Source organism: Solea solea, chromosome 2 (assembly GCF_958295425.1).
Source record: "Solea solea chromosome 2, fSolSol10.1, whole genome shotgun sequence".
NCBI lineage: Eukaryota > Metazoa > Chordata > Actinopteri > Pleuronectiformes > Soleidae > Solea > Solea solea.
This window is the reverse complement of record NC_081135.1, coordinates 38,728,815-38,746,455: the sequence shown is the minus strand read 5'-3', so window position 1 is coordinate 38,746,455 and position 17,641 is coordinate 38,728,815. Positions and strand designations below refer to the sequence as shown.

General features: G+C 42.8%; 1 protein-coding gene across 9 annotated transcripts in view; it reads left to right on the top strand.

Moving 5' to 3' along the window:
* dgkh (diacylglycerol kinase, eta) overlaps positions 1–17,312 on the top strand; it is a 51,895-nt gene extending 34,583 nt beyond the window's left edge. For 5 of the 9 annotated variants that reach the window (XM_058622499.1, XM_058622502.1, XM_058622506.1 and 2 more), the window contains 19 exons: positions 232–453; positions 1,066–1,157; positions 1,335–1,434; positions 1,928–2,249; positions 2,346–2,477; positions 3,505–3,639; positions 4,252–4,369; positions 4,465–4,575; positions 4,807–4,903; positions 5,234–5,341; positions 5,604–5,717; positions 5,810–5,944; positions 6,019–6,179; positions 6,358–6,463; positions 6,802–6,894; positions 7,003–7,122; positions 8,015–8,120; positions 10,310–10,440; positions 11,353–17,312. In XM_058622499.1, the coding sequence (XP_058478482.1) occupies positions 232–453; positions 1,066–1,157; positions 1,335–1,434; positions 1,928–2,249; positions 2,346–2,477; positions 3,505–3,639; positions 4,252–4,369; positions 4,465–4,575; positions 4,807–4,903; positions 5,234–5,341; positions 5,604–5,717; positions 5,810–5,944; positions 6,019–6,179; positions 6,358–6,463; positions 6,802–6,894; positions 7,003–7,122; positions 8,015–8,120; positions 10,310–10,440; positions 11,353–11,439 (2,490 nt within the window). In that variant the 3' untranslated portion in view covers positions 11,440–17,312. Of the gene's footprint in view, positions 1–231; positions 454–1,065; positions 1,158–1,334; positions 1,435–1,927; positions 2,250–2,345; positions 2,478–3,504; positions 3,640–4,251; positions 4,370–4,464; positions 4,576–4,806; positions 4,904–5,233; positions 5,342–5,603; positions 5,718–5,809; positions 5,945–6,018; positions 6,180–6,357; positions 6,464–6,801; positions 6,895–7,002; positions 7,123–7,992; positions 8,121–10,309; positions 10,441–11,352 lie in introns of all 9 variants that reach the window. The other 4 variants (XM_058622503.1, XM_058622509.1, XM_058622500.1 and 1 more) reach the window with 3 other exon arrangements.
* Positions 17,313–17,641: the final 329 nt, after the last annotated feature.

The window sequence follows — 17,641 nt, the reverse complement described above, 5'->3', positions numbered from 1 at the left end:
GAGAGAACTTTACAGTCAGAGTCATGAGATCAGTGAGAAATGATGTCATATACACGTGTTTAATACACATTTCAGCTCAAATTGACGATAAACATGCAGAAAAGAGGAAGTTGTGAGGAGAAAGTGACGTCTCTTTGGTTGATTTGCCAGTTTTTCTTTGCTGCTGGCCAGCTTACATAAAGACACTCACACACACACACACACACACACACACATGTACGTGTCTTCCAGTGCCAGCTGGGTGTGTTGCCGCTGGGCACGGGTAACGACCTGGCGCGGGTGCTCGGCTGGGGCCCGTCATGTGACGACGACGCGCAGCTGCCGCAGATCCTGGAGAAGCTGGAGAGGGCCAGCACCAAGATGCTGGACCGCTGGAGCATCATGACCTACGAGATCAAGATCCCGCCCAAACACAGCTGCCCCACCACGCCCGAGGGAGCCGACGAGTGCCAGGTACTCACACACACACACACACACACACACATGGTACATTTTTCCCTTTAAAACAGTTTTTTAAAGTGTTTTCTTTTCTTCAGTGAGATTCAAAGTGATAGTTCAAAGACTTGTCTGATTAAATCTGCTTCAACTAAAGTGTATAAGTATGTTTTTGCCACGTTATCGCACTGTAAAGCTGTTTGGTTTGCTTTATAAACCACTCACTCTCCCACACCAAACCCCATAGAGAAAATCACCGTTTTTAGCTCACTGGAACACAGGAGCTGCTGGTCTACTACTGCCCCCTGTGGTCACTTTGTGTCACTTTATTTAATCTGAACAAAGTATTTTTGACACAGAAATCACAAAATAAGACATATGAACTCGGTGATGGAGGCAGCAGTGGATCAACAACTCCTGTGTGTGTGACGTTAAATCGTTGTTTTTCTCTATGGGGTTTGGTGTGGGAGAGTAAAAGCAAAACAAAAGCTTTATTTCCCAGCTGGAAAAAGGCCATAACATGGAATAATGTGGAGAAAACACATTCTAAACAAAGCGTACACTAAGCTGAACCTTTGATAAAGAGGTTAAATTCTGATAAACTCTGCTGACGACGTGTTCTCTCTCCAGTTTCACATCTCTGCTTATGAAGACTCCGTAGCTGCTCACCTCACAAAGATCCTCAACTCAGAGCAGCACTCTGTCGTCATCTCCTCGGCCAAGTAAGTGACGCAGAGGTGACAGCGTGAGCAGAACCAGCGCAGCATACACTTTCATCATAATCTGTAATAATCTGTATTTTTGTCTTTGTTAAAAAGTGAGTCAGTACAGCTGCTCTTTGTGTTCACGTCTGACCACAAATCACTGATTCTTGTATCATTCTTCGTCCTGTTTCTCAGGATCTTGTGTGAAACAGTGAAGGACTTTGTTGCCAAAGTGGGAAAAGCCTATGAAAAAAGCACAGAGAACGCAGAGGAGTGTGACTCCATGTCTCTCAAAGTAAGAGGTTCTTTATGTGCGTGTTTTACCGACAGCTCACTCAAGGAGGCGCACACACACACACACACACACACACACACACACACACTGACATGTTTAAACCACTCACTCTCTCACACCAAAGCCCAGAGAGAAAATCACTGATTTAAGCATCACACACACACACACACACACAGGAGTCGTTGATCCTCTGCTGCCTCCATCACTAAGTTCTAATGTCTTATTTTGTCACTTTGGCATTTGAAAATCTTCATTCAGATTAACATGAGTGACACAAAGTGACCACACGAGGCAGCAGAGGACCAGCAGCTTAAATCCCTGGTTTTCTCTATGAGGTTTGGTGTGGGAGAGTGAGTGGTTTATAAAAGTCTGTCTCACAGTGAGACAAAGACGCGATCATGTGACGTAAACATAGTAGACTTACACTGACGTAGATTTGATTGGTTTTATTGCTTTTAAGTGGGCGGAGTCTGTTTTTTTATCGTCTCCTCAGTGTGCCATCCTCAACGAGAAACTGGACTGCCTCCTCCACACCCTCAACAGCGAGTGTCACGCTCTGCCTCCGCTGCTTCACTCCACGCCTCCTATTGTGGAGGAGGAGCAGGAGGAGGAGGAAGAGGACGAGGACGAGGAGGAGGGGGAGGAGGTGAGCGAGGAGAGTCTGACGGAGCTGAAGGGGAAGCTGGAGGAGGAGGAGACGGAGAAAGGAGGAGGAGGTTCTCCTCATCAGCTGTTCAGGAGCAGGGAGCAGCTGATGCTCCGAGCCAACAGTCTGAAGAAAGCTGTGCGACAGATCATCGATCAGGCAGAGAGAGGTCAGAAAGGTCATCTGAACACACACTGAACACTTCACGATGACACACACACACACACACACACCTGAACAGTCTCCTCCTGTTGTCTCCATCTAGTGGTGGACGAGCAGAACGCACACACGGACGACAGCGAGCTGCCGTCGCCGCTCGAGTTCAGGAAGGACAGCGAGGACGAGAACCGGGACAGCGAGAAGGACGAGGACACCAAGGAACTGGAAGCAGCGCTATGTAAGTTTCAAGTCTCACTGCTGGTCCTGGTCCTGGTCCTGGCCCTGGTCTTACACCTGGTCTCAGTCCTGGTCCTGGTCTCAGTCCTGGTCCTGGTCCTGGTCCTGGTCTTTAAGTTTTAAGTGAATTCTTACAAATCATAAATAATGAAAAGTAATGCATGAGTTTGATGAAGGTGTTGAACAGTTCTGGTGTAAAATGTCTCCACCTTGTGGCCACTGTGCTCTCTGCAGCACAGAAAAGCAGACAAAAAAAAAGGTGCTGCTGACGTCAATGGTGTTTCCTGTCATAACTAAAGTCAGGGATTAGAGGAAACTCTGCTCTCTGTCATGTTTCCACCAATCTGCAGGAACATGTCTTTAAAGTAAAGTAAATATTACAGAGTTCTGTGTGAAACAGGAAACTGAAGTTTAGAAACCACTCACTCTCCCACACCAAAGCCCAGAGAGAAAAGCAGTGATTTTAGCTGCGGGTCCTCTGCTGCCTCGTGTGGTCACTTTGTGTCACTGAGGTCAAACCAAGAGAAGGACTTTGAATGCTGAATTGACAAAATCAGACATTTGGACTCAGTGATGGAGGCAGCAGTGGATCAACAACTCCTGTGTGTGTGTGTGTGTGTGTGTGTGTGTGTGAGAGAGTGAGTGGTTTACTAACATAAGGAAGCAAAACTGTGCCTTTAATAGTGAAGTGTGTGAGTGTGAGCAGCAGGATGTGTTATTGTCCTCGGTGCAGCAGTTCTTCCTGTTTATCTTGCGGCTGCTTCCTTCCCTCCTTGCTTCCTTGCTTCCTTGCTTCCTTGCGCTCAGTTGGAAGACCACTCCTTCGAGTCGAGGATGTGAGCAAAGACAACAGTGTCAAAGTTTTGCTTTGGTTGCCATGGTTACATAGATACAAACACACAATAAATCTTTAAATAATCATAAATAAGGTGCCAATAATAATACTAATACATTTTATTTCACATTGTGAAATTTGTTGTGATTTATAATCATAACTTTCTTGTTTGTGTGTGTTTGTGTTTGTGTAGCCACCAAGAGTCCGTGCTCCCCCACAGAGAGGAGGGTGAGCCGCAGCACACAGTCGTACGCCTCCTTCACCATCACACCCTTCACCACCAGCAAAGAGAATCTGCCTGTTCTCAACACACGCATCATCTGTCCTGGTAACACACTCTCACACACACACACACACACACACACACACACACACACATGCATCATCTGTCCTGGTAACACACTCTCACACACACACACACACACACACACACACACACACACGCACACACACACACGCACACGCATCATCTGTCCTGGTAACACACTCACACACACACACACGCACACGCATCATCTGTCCTGGTAACACACTCACACACACACACACCCACACACACACACACACACACACGCATCATCTGTCCTGGTAACACACTCACACACACACACCCACACACACACACACACACACACGCATCATCTGTCCTGGTAACACACTCACACACACACACACACACGCACACACACGCACACACACACACGCATCATCTGTCCTGGTAACACACACACACACATTAAGTTAATTGGTCTGTAGCGATGCTAATGCTGTTAGCTTCCTGGTTATCACTTAAGGGAGACATCAGTAATGATGATCAGCAGGTTTTAATCTACACAGATGATATAGGATTACATCTCAAAGATACATAGGACAGGGTAGAAGTCTGTAAGTGCGCCCCCTGCTGGACTCTAAGGATTTAATCGTGTGTGTGTGTGTGTAGGTCTGCGTGCCGGTCTCGCCGCCTCCATCGCCGGCAGCTCCATCATCAGTAAGATGTTGTTGGCAAACATCGACCCGTTTGGTGCCACGCCCTTCATCGACCCCGACCTGGACTCACTGTGAGGAGCTGTCACTCATTCACTCTTTCATTCACTCATTCATTCATTGTGTGTGTGTGTGTGTTTAACACCTGTGTGTGTGTGTGTGACCTCAGAGAGGGCTACATGGAGAAGTGTGTGATGAACAACTACTTCGGCATCGGTCTGGATGCCAAGATCTCGCTGGAGTTCAACAACAAGAGGGAGGAGCATCCTGAGAAATGCAGGTCAGACACGCCCACTTTTCCTCTGAGGTGACTGTTAAAGGGATAGTTCATAGTTCAGAGGTTTTTATTTGGAGTGTGTTGGGGGGGGGGGGGGGTGTATGAGTTTCTGTGTTATTGCACTTTTTTATTTGAAATAATGAAATAAATCGAAAAGAACTCTGCCCTCTGCTCCTCCTCCTTCTCCTCCTCCTCCTCCTCCTCCTCCTCCTCCTCCTCCTCCTCCTCACACAGGAGTCGCACCAAAAACATGATGTGGTACGGAGTTCTGGGCACCAAGGAGCTGCTGCAGAGAACCTACAAGAACCTGGAGCAGAAGGTCCAGCTGGAGGTGAGGCGGGGCCAGAACACCAGGGGGCGTGTCATTTCTGTGGAGAAGAGTTCACTATCAAACCTCAGCAAACAGCGGGGAGTGATTTAGCTTTTGATTGTTAAAAATGAAGTGATGTTTTTTAAAAAAACAAGTGGGCCCAGGGTTGAACCTTGGGGTTCACCTCAACTCAGCCACTACAGTCGTATATAAAGTAAGCCCCATGAAATATACACATGCAAAAGTAGAAATGCTGTAGCATGGGACGTACATGTATACAGAAAATATATATTAACAATATACTTAACATGTTAACATGTGTTACAATGTATAAATGTGTGTGTTGTCCAGTGTGACGGTCAGTACATCCCTCTGCCGAGTCTCCAGGGAATCGCCGTGTTGAACATTCCCAGCTACGCAGGCGGGACCAACTTCTGGGGCGGGACCAAGGAGGACGACGTGAGTTTATTTAACCGCCATGTTCCCACACACACATACACACACACACTCATACAATATTACCACTTTAAGAGTACTTCAGTTTGAGTACTTGCTGATACTGAGCACTAAAGTACTAAATAAAACCATCACAACAACAAAACAAAGGTACTTTGAACATTAGATAGTATTTACTGCTGCATATAAATACATATATATACATGTATGTATATATATATATACAGTATACATATATACATATATAATGGTGTGTCGTGTGCAGATCTTCTGTGCTCCGTCGTTCGATGATAAGATCCTGGAGGTGGTGGCTGTGTTTGGGAGCATGCAGATGGCCGTGTCCCGGGTCATCAAACTGCAGCACCATCGCATCGCACAGGTGAGGGAAAACCAGACAGAGAGACAGACAGACAGACAGACAGACAGAGAGCGAGAGGTGAGACATGTAACCTGTGTGTGTGTGTGATTCAGTGTCGGACAGTGAAGATCACCATCCTGGGAGATGAAGGTGTTCCCATCCAGGTGGACGGAGAAGCCTGGATCCAGCCGCCCGGGGTCATCAAGATCCAGCACAAGAACCGGGCTCAGATGCTCACCAGAGACCGGGTGAGGGTCAGGATTCAGGAGAGGAGGGGAGGTGTGAGGAGAACTGTGTTTAGATGTTGTTTGTTTGTTTGCAGGCGTTTGAGAACACGCTGAAGTCGTGGGAGGACAAACTCAAGTATGACAAAGCTCCTCTGAGGCCACACCTCTACCCACAGCAGTCTGTGGACCTGGCCACTGAGGAGGAGGCCACGCTGGTGCAGATGTGTGCTCGAGCTGCTGAGGAGCTCATCACAAGGTAAGACAGGTGCTGTCCTTACAGGGACACCTAAGTCTATGATGTCTCAAGAACACGTTCACGTCTTTGTCTCACTGTGAGACAGAAGTGGCTTTAATCAGTTTTTCCCTCCATCACGTGTCAGAACCTCATTTAAAGTCATCCCTTTAAAACATGTGACGTTGTGTCTGACCTGCAGGATCTGTGAGGCTGCAAAGACCAACGGGCTTTTAGAGCAGGAGCTGGCTCATGCTGTCAACGCTGCGTCGCACGCCATCAACAAGACACACCCCAAGTTTCCAGAGGTCAGTGAAGCCACACTTTTCAGATCGTATTAAGACAACATGACAATCACAGCAGCAAAGACAGTCATTGTAATAAAGGAACCACAGGTTTTTCATTTGTTGATGCATCAAAAATGTTTTTATTGTGAAAAATGTATCAAAACAAAGACTTTTATTTTGAAATGTTGTGAAATGTTATTTTTGTTATCATTTGAAGCTCATGTGGTGGTTTGACTATTGTTCTGTAGTATACTGGAGACGTAGTGCGTTCTAAAAGCTCCCAGAGTTGGTTTATATTGTGTTGTTTGTTGTTTGTCGTGTGTGATGTGGACTTGATGAGAGTGCGCTTGTGTTTGCAGAGTCTGACCAGAAACACGGCGATAGAAGTGGCCAGCACGGTCAAAGCTCTGTACAACGAGACCGAGTCTCTGTTGCTGGGCAGAGTCTCTCTGGTAAAGATCTTTATTATAAGTTACTGCTTATTTTATGTGATGGAGTGGTTAACTGAACACATGTGTTTGTTGTTGTTGTTGTTGTTGTTGTTGTTGTCGCTCGTGCAGCAGCTGGATCCTCCAGAGGAGGAGCAGCTGTCCGGAGCTCTGCAGACGGCCGAGCTGGAACTGGGAAAACTGGGAGAGGTTCCGTGGCTTTATCACATCCTGCAGCCCAACGACGAAGAGGTGAGAGGAGCCACATCACACACACACACACACACACACACACGCGCACGCACACGCCACACTCACACACACATGCACACGTCACACACATCACACACACGTCACACATGCACACACACGTCACACACACACATGCACACACACACACACGTCACACACAAGCACACACACAAGCATACACACACGTCACACACACGCACACACACAAGCACACACACACACATGTCACACACACACACACACGTCTCACACACACACGCACACAGGGGAGGACATTTTCTTGTCAGTGTCGTCAACACAAAGTATTTTCACACGGGTGATGTCAGAGAAGTGGGAGGGGTTTGCGTTTGGTCGATTTCGGTTAAATCAGCGGTCGCCATGGTTACTATGAGTTGGCAGCAGCTTCATGTTAGTGGGAGGAGCTACAACACTGTGTTTTCTTCCCCTCTGGCATGTCTGTGGGCGTGGTTAAATCCTCGACTCCACCTTTGCTTTCGAGGTTGCGACGTCGTTTCAGCCGATAATCGATATTATTATTGTTGTTATTATTATTATATGTCAGATTGTAGTGATTTGCTTGTGTTGTTTTGGTGTTTACAGTGATGTCAGAGCAGGTTTGTGTGTATGCAGACGTTTAGTGAAACAACGCTGCGTTTACTGACAACTGTGTGTGAATGAAAACCACAAAGATCGTGTGTGTTATTATTTACACACACTGTTATCACGTCTGTACACACAACACTGAACCTGGACCAGGTCCAGACCTGTCTGTCGTCTGCAGGGATACGTGTGTGTGTGTGTGTGTGTGTGTGTGTGTGTAGCATGCCTCCAGCTGACAGCAGAGCTCAGTAGCTACATGAAAGGCTATAGGTTGACTGTGCTTATGTACCAGGATCACTCTCTGGGTTACGGCAAGAGGAACAGTCGCAGCAGCATGTTCCGCATTGTCCCCAAGTTCAAGAAGGAGAAGACGTCCAAGAAGATGAGTCCTCAGTCAGGTACGTGTGTGTGTGTGTGTGTGTGTGTGGACTGATCCAGTCTGATCCAGTCTGATCCAGTCTGCTCAGGACCTGGAGAGGCAGCCGCTCCCAATGTCAATCATTCTGCTCCTCAAGATTTGAGTTGCTTCTTTGGTGCTTTTATTTTGAAAGGATGTCTTCCAACCTCTGGCTGGAAGTGCTGTCATCATTCATTCATTCATTCATTCATTCATTCATTGACACCAAACAGTTCACCACACACACAGTCCTTACATTAAAGGGACAGTTTAGGATTTTTTAAAGTCTGGTTCCAGTGTGTGAGGCACTGAGTCATAAACAACACTGCCCGAGCTTGTGACGCCCCCTGCTGGCCCTTTACACCAACAACAGACAGGAATGAGTTGAGTGAAAAGTGTGTAAACCACTCACTCTCCCACACACACACACACACACACACACACTCACTCTCCCACACCAAAGCCCACAGAGAAAACCAGTGATTTTAACATCACACACACACACACAGGAGTTGTTGATCCACTGCTGCCTCCATCACTGAGTTCTAATGTCTTATTTTGTGACTTGTGTCAGTGACACAAAGTGACCACACGAGGCAGCAGTAGGCCTGCAGCTCCTGTGTCCCTGTGAGCTTAAATCACTGATTTTCTCTATGGGCTTTGGTGTGGGAGAGTGTGTGTGTGTGTGTCTGTGTGTGTGTGGGAGAGTGTGTGTGTGTGTGTGTGTGTGTGTGTGTGTGTGTGTGTGTGCGGGAGAGTGAGCGGTTTACAAACGTCAGTTTCCTGTTAAAAATAATTGTCACAGTGAGAAAAACTGTTAAACTATAGTATTTCACCATCACTGTTGGCCCCTCCCACTCTCCTCCATTCATCCTCTCATCCTGTCACCAACATGGCCGCTGCAGACACACGAGTCTGTGCCGAGGAAACGCAAACAGGAAGTCACATGGTCAAAATAATTTAATGTGATAAAAAGTGGGTTTCATGTGGAGGTCAGGGGTTAAAGGTCAAAGTGTGAGCCCCTCCTCCTCTTCCTCCTCCTCCTCCTTCTCCTCCTCATTGTGGGCAGGTTTTGGGGCTGCAGACCGCACAGGTTCCTCCCTTTTACCACCTCCTCTTTTTTCTGTGCACTCTGACCTGGTCTGGTCTGGTCTGGTCTGGTCTGGTCTGGTCTGCATGACGCCCCTGACTTCCTGGAACCAACCGGCCTTGTTGTGAACGACCTTTGACCCCTTGTCATATTCCTTCCTCGTCCTCTTCCTCCGCTCGCTGCCGCCACCGCTCCTCCCTCTTTATCTCTGATGCTCCTCCCCCTTTTTCCCTCCATGTTTTTTCTTCAGTGATTCACCACAGTTTGTGTGTGTGTGTGTGTGTGTGTGAGAGATGAGATTTTTGGACAATTAAATGATTTTATTTTTTTATTTTATATCTCTGTAGATTTTAAATATTGTCACATTACGACGTCTTTACAGTCACAGTTAATCAAGAATCATTTAATTTAATGAAAGTATTTATCATCTGTGTATATAACATGTTGTATCTAAAAATCTGGCACATTTTATGAATTAATCCCATTTTACAATAAAATCTTACACACACAAAATGTAAATTTACGACATCAATATCTATTTATTTCATTTACTTTCATTACTTTTGTTTTTATAGCACAAGTGTACACATTTATTTGAGTGTCCAAGTAAATAAAGAGAAATGAAGAAAAACAAAAATATATGACATAAAATAAGTACAAACTGTTAAATATCAACAAAAAATCACACACATGCTTTAAAATGACATGAGAATACTGATGATTTGTGTTACAGCAGAATTTACACGTCATTTTATGATGATTTATGATTCTTACACATGTAAATGTCCTTTTTAAACATTAAGAAGCCAAATAAATGCACCGGATATCATCTAATATGAAAGAGAACAGCTGTTTTTCATATTCTAAGTTCATTAACGGATAAATGACTGTATTCTTAAGGTAGATTTTTATCTTACTATACGTCACAGTACATTTTTACTTTAAACACACACAGAAACAGGAAATTGTCCAGATTTGTCATGAATTTCAGGATTTCAAGAGTGTGTGTGTGTGTGTGTGTGTGTAAACCTGCGAGGCGTCTGAGCCTCTCTCTGCTCTGCCCCGTGTGTGTGCGTGTGTGTGTGTGTGTGTGTGTGCAGTGGAGAGGTGGGGCACAGAGGAAGTGGGCGTGTGGCTGGAGCAGCTGAGTCTCGGCGAGTACAGAGACACCTTCACCCGACACGACATCCGAGGGGCGGAGCTGCTGCACCTGGAGAGGAGGGACCTGAAGGTACACACACACACACACGCACACGCACACACCCTGTGTGAAGCTCCTCCTCCTCCTTCTCCTCCTCCTCTTCTGTAACCACGCCCCCCTGTTGTGCCTCCTGCTGCATCGCTCTGCTTGGCTTCTTCTGTCTGGTCGTTGCTTTCTCGTGACAGAGCGACTCGCTCGCTCGCTCGCTGTGACCCACTAACACTGTGTGTGTCTGCTCAGAGGGCGGACCTGTGGGGGGCGGGGCCAGGAGAGGTGGGTGGGGTTTACGTTTCAAGTGCCGTGAAGCAGTCGTTAATCGTTTATCAAACTTTCCGAGACCAAGGATCCAAACTTTGACTGTTTTCAGTTTGTTCAATTTAAAGGTTCATTTGAGTTTAAGTATGTTTGTATAAATGTATCATCACTTTCAAATTTAAACTAGACTCACACTAGACCTTTAAATCATGATATTGTCACACTTACTTTTATTCTAATTGCATTTAGACTCAGGGTTTTGACAGAAGATGAAAAAGCTCAGTGAAAACACCAGGAAACTGAAGTCTCTCTCACACCAAAGCTCATAGAGAAAACTAGTGATTTAAGCTTCACACACACACACACACACACACACACACACACACACACACGGGAGCTGTTGATCCTCTAACGTCTGATTTTGTCTGAATTCGGCATTTGAAAACCTTCATTCAGATTGACCTCAGTGACACAAAGTGACCACACGAGGCAGCAGAGGACCAGCAGCTCCTGTGTCCCCGCAGCTTAAATCAGTGATTTTCTCTGTGGGCTTTGGTGTGAGAGAGTGAGTGAGTTTTTTAAGGGTTCATAACTTTTTTCTTTTCCTTACAGAACGTCTCGTTTTCTCTCTCCGTGTGTTTTTCATGTGTTCATCTTCCTCACTTTCCTCCTCCTCCTCCTCTTCAGGATCTGGGGATATCGAAAGTGGGTCATATGAAGAGAATTCTCCAGGGAACTAAAGACCTGGCCAAGGCCTCCATGATTGACCTCTAACCCGGAAGCGGACGCCGCCGGAGACACGACCTCCCCCCCCGTGATGAAAGCATGAGTGTTTGAGGAGAGGAGAGCTGGATTCATCCTCTCTGCCTCCTGTGACGCAGTGAAGGAGAAACACGACGAGCATGTTTGTGTTTGTTTGTGCTCTGGTGCCAAAATGACAAGAAGAAGAAGAGGAGGAGGAGGAGGAGGAGGAGGAGGAGGAAGCTGACAGGAAGCTCTTCAAAAAGCCATTTCTGAGTTAATAACTATTCTTAGCACGCGATCAGGTATGCAACTAACTAACCACTCTGTTTGGTTAGCAACTAACTCACCACACTGTTCACAGTTGAACTAACTAGTAGCAAAAGCAGGACTTTGAGTTCAGTCCGAGTTTTTCTCAAAGTCAAGGACGAGTCATTCACCAAGTACCCACAATCCTTTGAGGCGCACACGTACAAATGTAGCAGACAAATATTCATAAATATGCATCGGGTTATGAAGGCAATAAATAATCATCATATATATACAAAATAAATCAAGTATGAATGAGAAAGTAAATAAAACACGGTTTTTATTAAGTTAAAGTTCATTTTCTTTGACTTTTTTATGTTAATATATTTTAATTTGGGAGAATTTACATCTCTGTTTGATATTTGCAAAAAAAAAATTCATATAAACAATAGATTTAATGCATATAATAATTTTCTAATGTGATTAATCAGTTTAGGTGTTGTTTTAATTATTAAAGCCAGATTTATGATTTTTCAGCTTCTTAAACGCGTCTCAAACTGATTTATGAACAAAACGATGCATCATTTCAAGGTTTGATCAACATTTGAAAAAGATTTCTAACACCTACTTAATCGATTTAAGGAAATATTAATGAGTGACAGTTTAGAAGCTGAAAAAACACATGTTGTTTTCAACGTTTAAAATGATGCTAAACGACGCTAGCGTAGGATCGCGGTGCGTTTACGTGACTCGGTGAGATTTGAGATTTGTGTCGGAAACGATCCTTGACTTTGAGAAACATCGTAGAAACTGCGTGAGGAAGTTGGCAGTCGGACGTAGAAAGAAACATCGCAGACTGACTGACGTTAGCGGTCGGAGATAGCGACACATGCTCGCTCAACTTTAAATAAGTGCATGATTTTAGCGTCTTGGGGTTTGTTTTGTACGCGTGTTTGTTAAATAACACTTGAACAAGTTTTCTTATTATAAGTATTACGATGATTATTATTCTGACGCCATTGTTACTACTGAACGCAGTTTTGTTTTTGGTTGTAAAAAAAAAAGCAGAATTCTAGCTTTAATTTATTTAGTTTGCATGAAAACGACGACGCGTGTCAACCGTTTTGTGTCCAGTGCCAAGTTTTCCCTGGTGGTCGTTATGTAACACGTGTGCTTTATTAATATAGACGACATAAGACGAGCTCTGACGCAGCAGCGCCCTCTGTGGACGACTCTTTGTTCTGTAAAAGAAGTCAAACTGATTGTTGAGTATTTTTCATTTTATATTAACGGTTACTTTAAAGAAAACGAGGCACTTTTTACTTCTTGCTTCATGCAAGTGCAGAATCCTCATAATCACGATGATCTTACGATGAATTAATGATTCACCTTTTTGTTGTTTTTCTAACCTTTGACACTTTTAGCAGCTCAGTATTTAACACTAAGCAGAATAAGATCGTTAGATATATGGGTTTTTAAATATACTTATAGACAAGCTGTAGCCTGCGTAGCAACATTCAACTACTTTTTTTTAAAGGGACAGTTTGGTGTTGTTGTTGTTTGTAAGTGTCATTGTATGAGATTCTGACACAGGAAAGTAAATCAAACGTCCTCAAAGTAGATTTTTAGTCGCTTAACAAAAGGCTCACTTTATATAATCTAAGCCAGATTAAGTGTGTGGGATTTTAAGGGTGTGTTTCCAGCTTTATCTTAATTCTTAGACAGACTTTTCCAAACCACTCACTCTCCCACACCAAAGCCCATAGAGAAAATCAGTGATTTTAGTGATTTTATCATCACAGCACACAGGAGTTGTTGATCCACTGCTGCCTCCATCACTAAATTCAAATGTGTCGTTTTGTTCATGTGGGATTTTGAATCCTTAGTTCAGTGACGCAAAGTGACCACAGGAGGCAGCAGTGGACCAGCAGCTGCTGTGTCCACACAGGCTTAAAATGACCTTTTTTTCAATGGGGTTTGGTGTGGGAGAGAAAGTGAGATTACAAAGTGGCATAAGAGATTATATTTGATTTGTTGTTGACAAATGTCTCATACAAACACACTTACTAACAAACACCTGAACTTTGCCCTTTTCTAAGATGACAGGGTAAATTTACACACACACACACACACACATGCTGTATATACAGTATACCAGTGTATGCAAACAATGTTTGTACGTGTCGTAGTACTTTGTATATTTGCTGACATGGCATGTTTATTGTCCACAGCTTACACATTTGATTGTGTATATTACACCTGAACAATTGTGATGATGATGATGAAGATGCTGTTGTAATTTTAATGATGGTGCAATATTTGATCTTCTTGTTTTGATACTGTCTCTGCAGCTTTGGGGACATGATGTTTTTGTATACTGTCCTCGTCCTCGTCCTCGTGGAGGTTGTAGCTTTTCCCCCGTTCACAGACTCCAGACTCGTTCTTTCTTACTCGGACTCCACGTTTCTTCCAGAGTTTCACTAAAGGCGTGTGTAGTTTTTCCTCCTCCGTGCTTCCAGGGCCATTCACTACAGTCAGACACAGTGTCCACGAGTGTCCACGAGTGTCCACGCAGGGACAGACGTGACTGTGTGCGTTACTACAACAGTGGCATATTTAACGGTAAACGTCGCATCATCGCCAACGCATTTTACCACAAAGTTTGTATCACGAATTTTCCCCCTTTTTGTTAAAAAAAAGTAATATTATTGTGGCCAGTAATTAAAAAACAAACAAACAATAAAACGTGACAAGTTTGAGACAAATTTACTGAATTTGAGACAAATTTAGTAAATTTGAGACACTTTTACAAATATGAGTTACTAAATTTGTCTTAAATTCAGTAAATGCATCTTAAATTTAGCAAATATGTTTTCAGGATTTGTAAGTGTCATAAGACAAATTTACATTTTAGAAAACAAATGTACAAAATTTAAGACACGTTTATGAACCTTAGTTACTAAATTTGTGACAAACAAAAGTTCAGGCAACTCTTAAGTTCTGGACGAGAAAATTCACAAAAACATGAAACAAATTTACTGAAGTCAAAAAGTGAAAGTGTTATAAAGTATAAAAGTTATAATATAAATGTATTATACTTTGTAATAATTGTTCTAATTTTACTGCTCGCTATAAAACCTGGAGTTTAACAAGTGCTGAGCAAAAATCAATCAACACTGGTGAGTTTTCACGCTCCACAGCATTCAGTCCTCCTGCCACAAGGGGGCGCCTGCATCTATAAAGTCATTCCAGGACGTTGTGATTTATAAGGATTTTACAAAGTGTCTTTTAGAGCAATTTTTAAAAAACACACAAGATATTTGTACAATTATCGCAATGACATCATTTATCACAGTTTTTTTTCCCGATAATCGTGACATCGTCCCGTGACTATTAGCAATAACGGCTGCACTTTAAAAAAAAAAAGAAAGAAAGAAAAGGCAACTAACACACCCCGCCCACTTTTGTCAGCCCTCTGGTCCAAGCTCCGCCCTCAAAAACACAGTTTGTTCTGGGTTTTTTTTGTAATGTTCACATATTTTTGTAACATCAGTGTTTGTCGTAGGTGTTTTTTTTCGTAATATTAATTACTTTCGCACATAAGGACCCAAGTGTACGGACTAAAGGCTCCGCCCAGTTTTGTTTACAAATCTAAACTAATATTTACCAAAATGTTCGTAAAATAAAGTTAGATACTGATAACGAACTTAAAGCTTTTCTCAGTGTTTATTGCAATTATTTTCTTCGGTATAATAATACGGATATAACTTCCCGCCTCTCTACGTCACTTCATTAAAAAGATTGGTAAGGGGGCGGGGCAATGAGACTGTATACGTCATCCTCTTTGGTTGATATATATATTGCGATAAATATTGTTTTTGAATCACTGCTCAAACTCAAAATTTGGTAAATATTGGTAGAACTTGTGTAAATCACTTTTGAGTTTGTTTTGAATTATAAATTGAGCTCCATTTTAAAGGGATAGTCCGGTTTTTTTTGAAGTGCTGATGAGACTCTTCATACGTCCACTAAAGAAAAACCATGAACAATCCCTTTAAGATGTTTTTTTTTCATGTATGCACAGTTGTTGTTCATGTGACTCACAGCCAAAGATACTGTGGTTGTCACAGTGATGACATCATTCTCTTTCCCCCTGAAACAGAACAGAACTATGCCTTTAAATTCCTTCACAGACTCTTTCTTCGGACACAGCCTTTAAGTTTCATATGTGCTTTAATGAAAGCAGAATCTTTCATCTGCTGCCTTTGTTTCTGCAGCTTTGGCCTCTCGTCCTCATTAAAGGGATAGTTTGGGTTTTTCAGTGTGATTTTATGAGGTATTAATCTACACCTACTTAAGTCTGTGATATCTTAAGAACATGTTCATGTCTTTATCTCACAATTAGACAGAGTTTTCCAACAAAACAACCTGTGTTTTTTAATCGCTAACTCTCCCACACCAAAGCCCAGAGAGAAAATCACACACACACACTGCTGCCTCCATCACTAAGTTCTAATGGCTTATTTTCTCACTTCTGTATTTAAAGTCCTAAGTTTGGATTTCCACTAGTGACACAAAGTGACCACATGAGGCAGCAGAGGACCAGCAGCTCCTGTGTCCCCGCGAGCTAAAATCACTGGTTTTCTCTGTGGGCTTTGGTGTGGGAGAGTGAGTGGTTTACAAACGTCAGTTTCCTGTTGGAAAAGTCTGTCTCACAGTGAAATAAAGACGTGAATGTGTTCTGAAGACATCGTAGACTTAAGCTGACGTAGATTATATTAAGTGAGCTCATACCTCATCGTGTGTGTCCGCACTAGAACACGTGAACTGTCCCTTTAACCTGCGTCTTCACCAGTTCAGTGATTGTGTTGAACTGTTTTCGTCCAATATGTCTGCCAGGTCCCGTGTTTTTTCGGGGTTTTTTTCATTCCCAGACTCCAGACAGGATAACCTTTGACCCCGTGACCTTCGCCGTGTTGTCGTCATGTAACTGATGCTGCAAACTGCCTGTTTTTTTCAAAACAAACCAACCTCCACCTTCCATGTCAGGACTCTAAAAACGCCGGTGAACGCGGCGGCGTCTTTGTCGCAGAAAAGTGAAATTTCATTTGTTTACATTATGTTTACAACGGCACAGGTTTCATTTCTAAGAACATATATATAAATAAATATATATATATATATCTGTAGGTATAAACATCATTTGCATATTTATTATTGCCTTTAAGGTTAAATGATATGACGTGTTATTGTGTTTTCTTCACATTTGGGATCTAATGTTACCGTCGTCACCTGTATTATTATTATTATTATTATTATTATTATTATTATTATTATTATTATTATTGTTATTACTCTCTGGATGATTTGTTTGTTTTTTTGGGGGGTAAAGTAGTTGATGGTTTTTATGACTACTAACTTACTAACTAAGTGACTGTTTTCTGTGCCTTTTTATGGTTAGAATGCATGGTTCAACTATTTATTACGATATGGAGTCACTGAGATGTGTATTTTTGTATTTTTCCGAAAAATAAATAAATGGTTTCAGCTTTTTTTTCTTGTACATTTTTAAGGTGCTTTAAAAGAAAAAGGAAAAACAACAAACAGAGGCCACCTGTTCATATCTCTCTTCTTCAATAAAACCAAATACATATGCAGCACGTTTCCGACTTATTCTTACTACAACTTTGTCCTTATTTGTGAAGAACCAGACCAAAATATAACCAGATATAAATGGTGTTAATGTGAATACATTTGGCGTTAAAGGTATAAAGTTTCCACTTTATATTTAGTTTAGTTAAAGCAGACAAACAGAAGAGGACAACATAAAAGAATACTCTGTCGCTGTCTTTGAATAAATATTCAAATTTACAAATAATTATAATATGTACAAAAGAAACAGTTTCCAGAGTTATTTTTTAAGTGTGAATTTATTTTTCCTGCTACAGATTATTTTTTTTAAATACACTGACAACACAGATATATT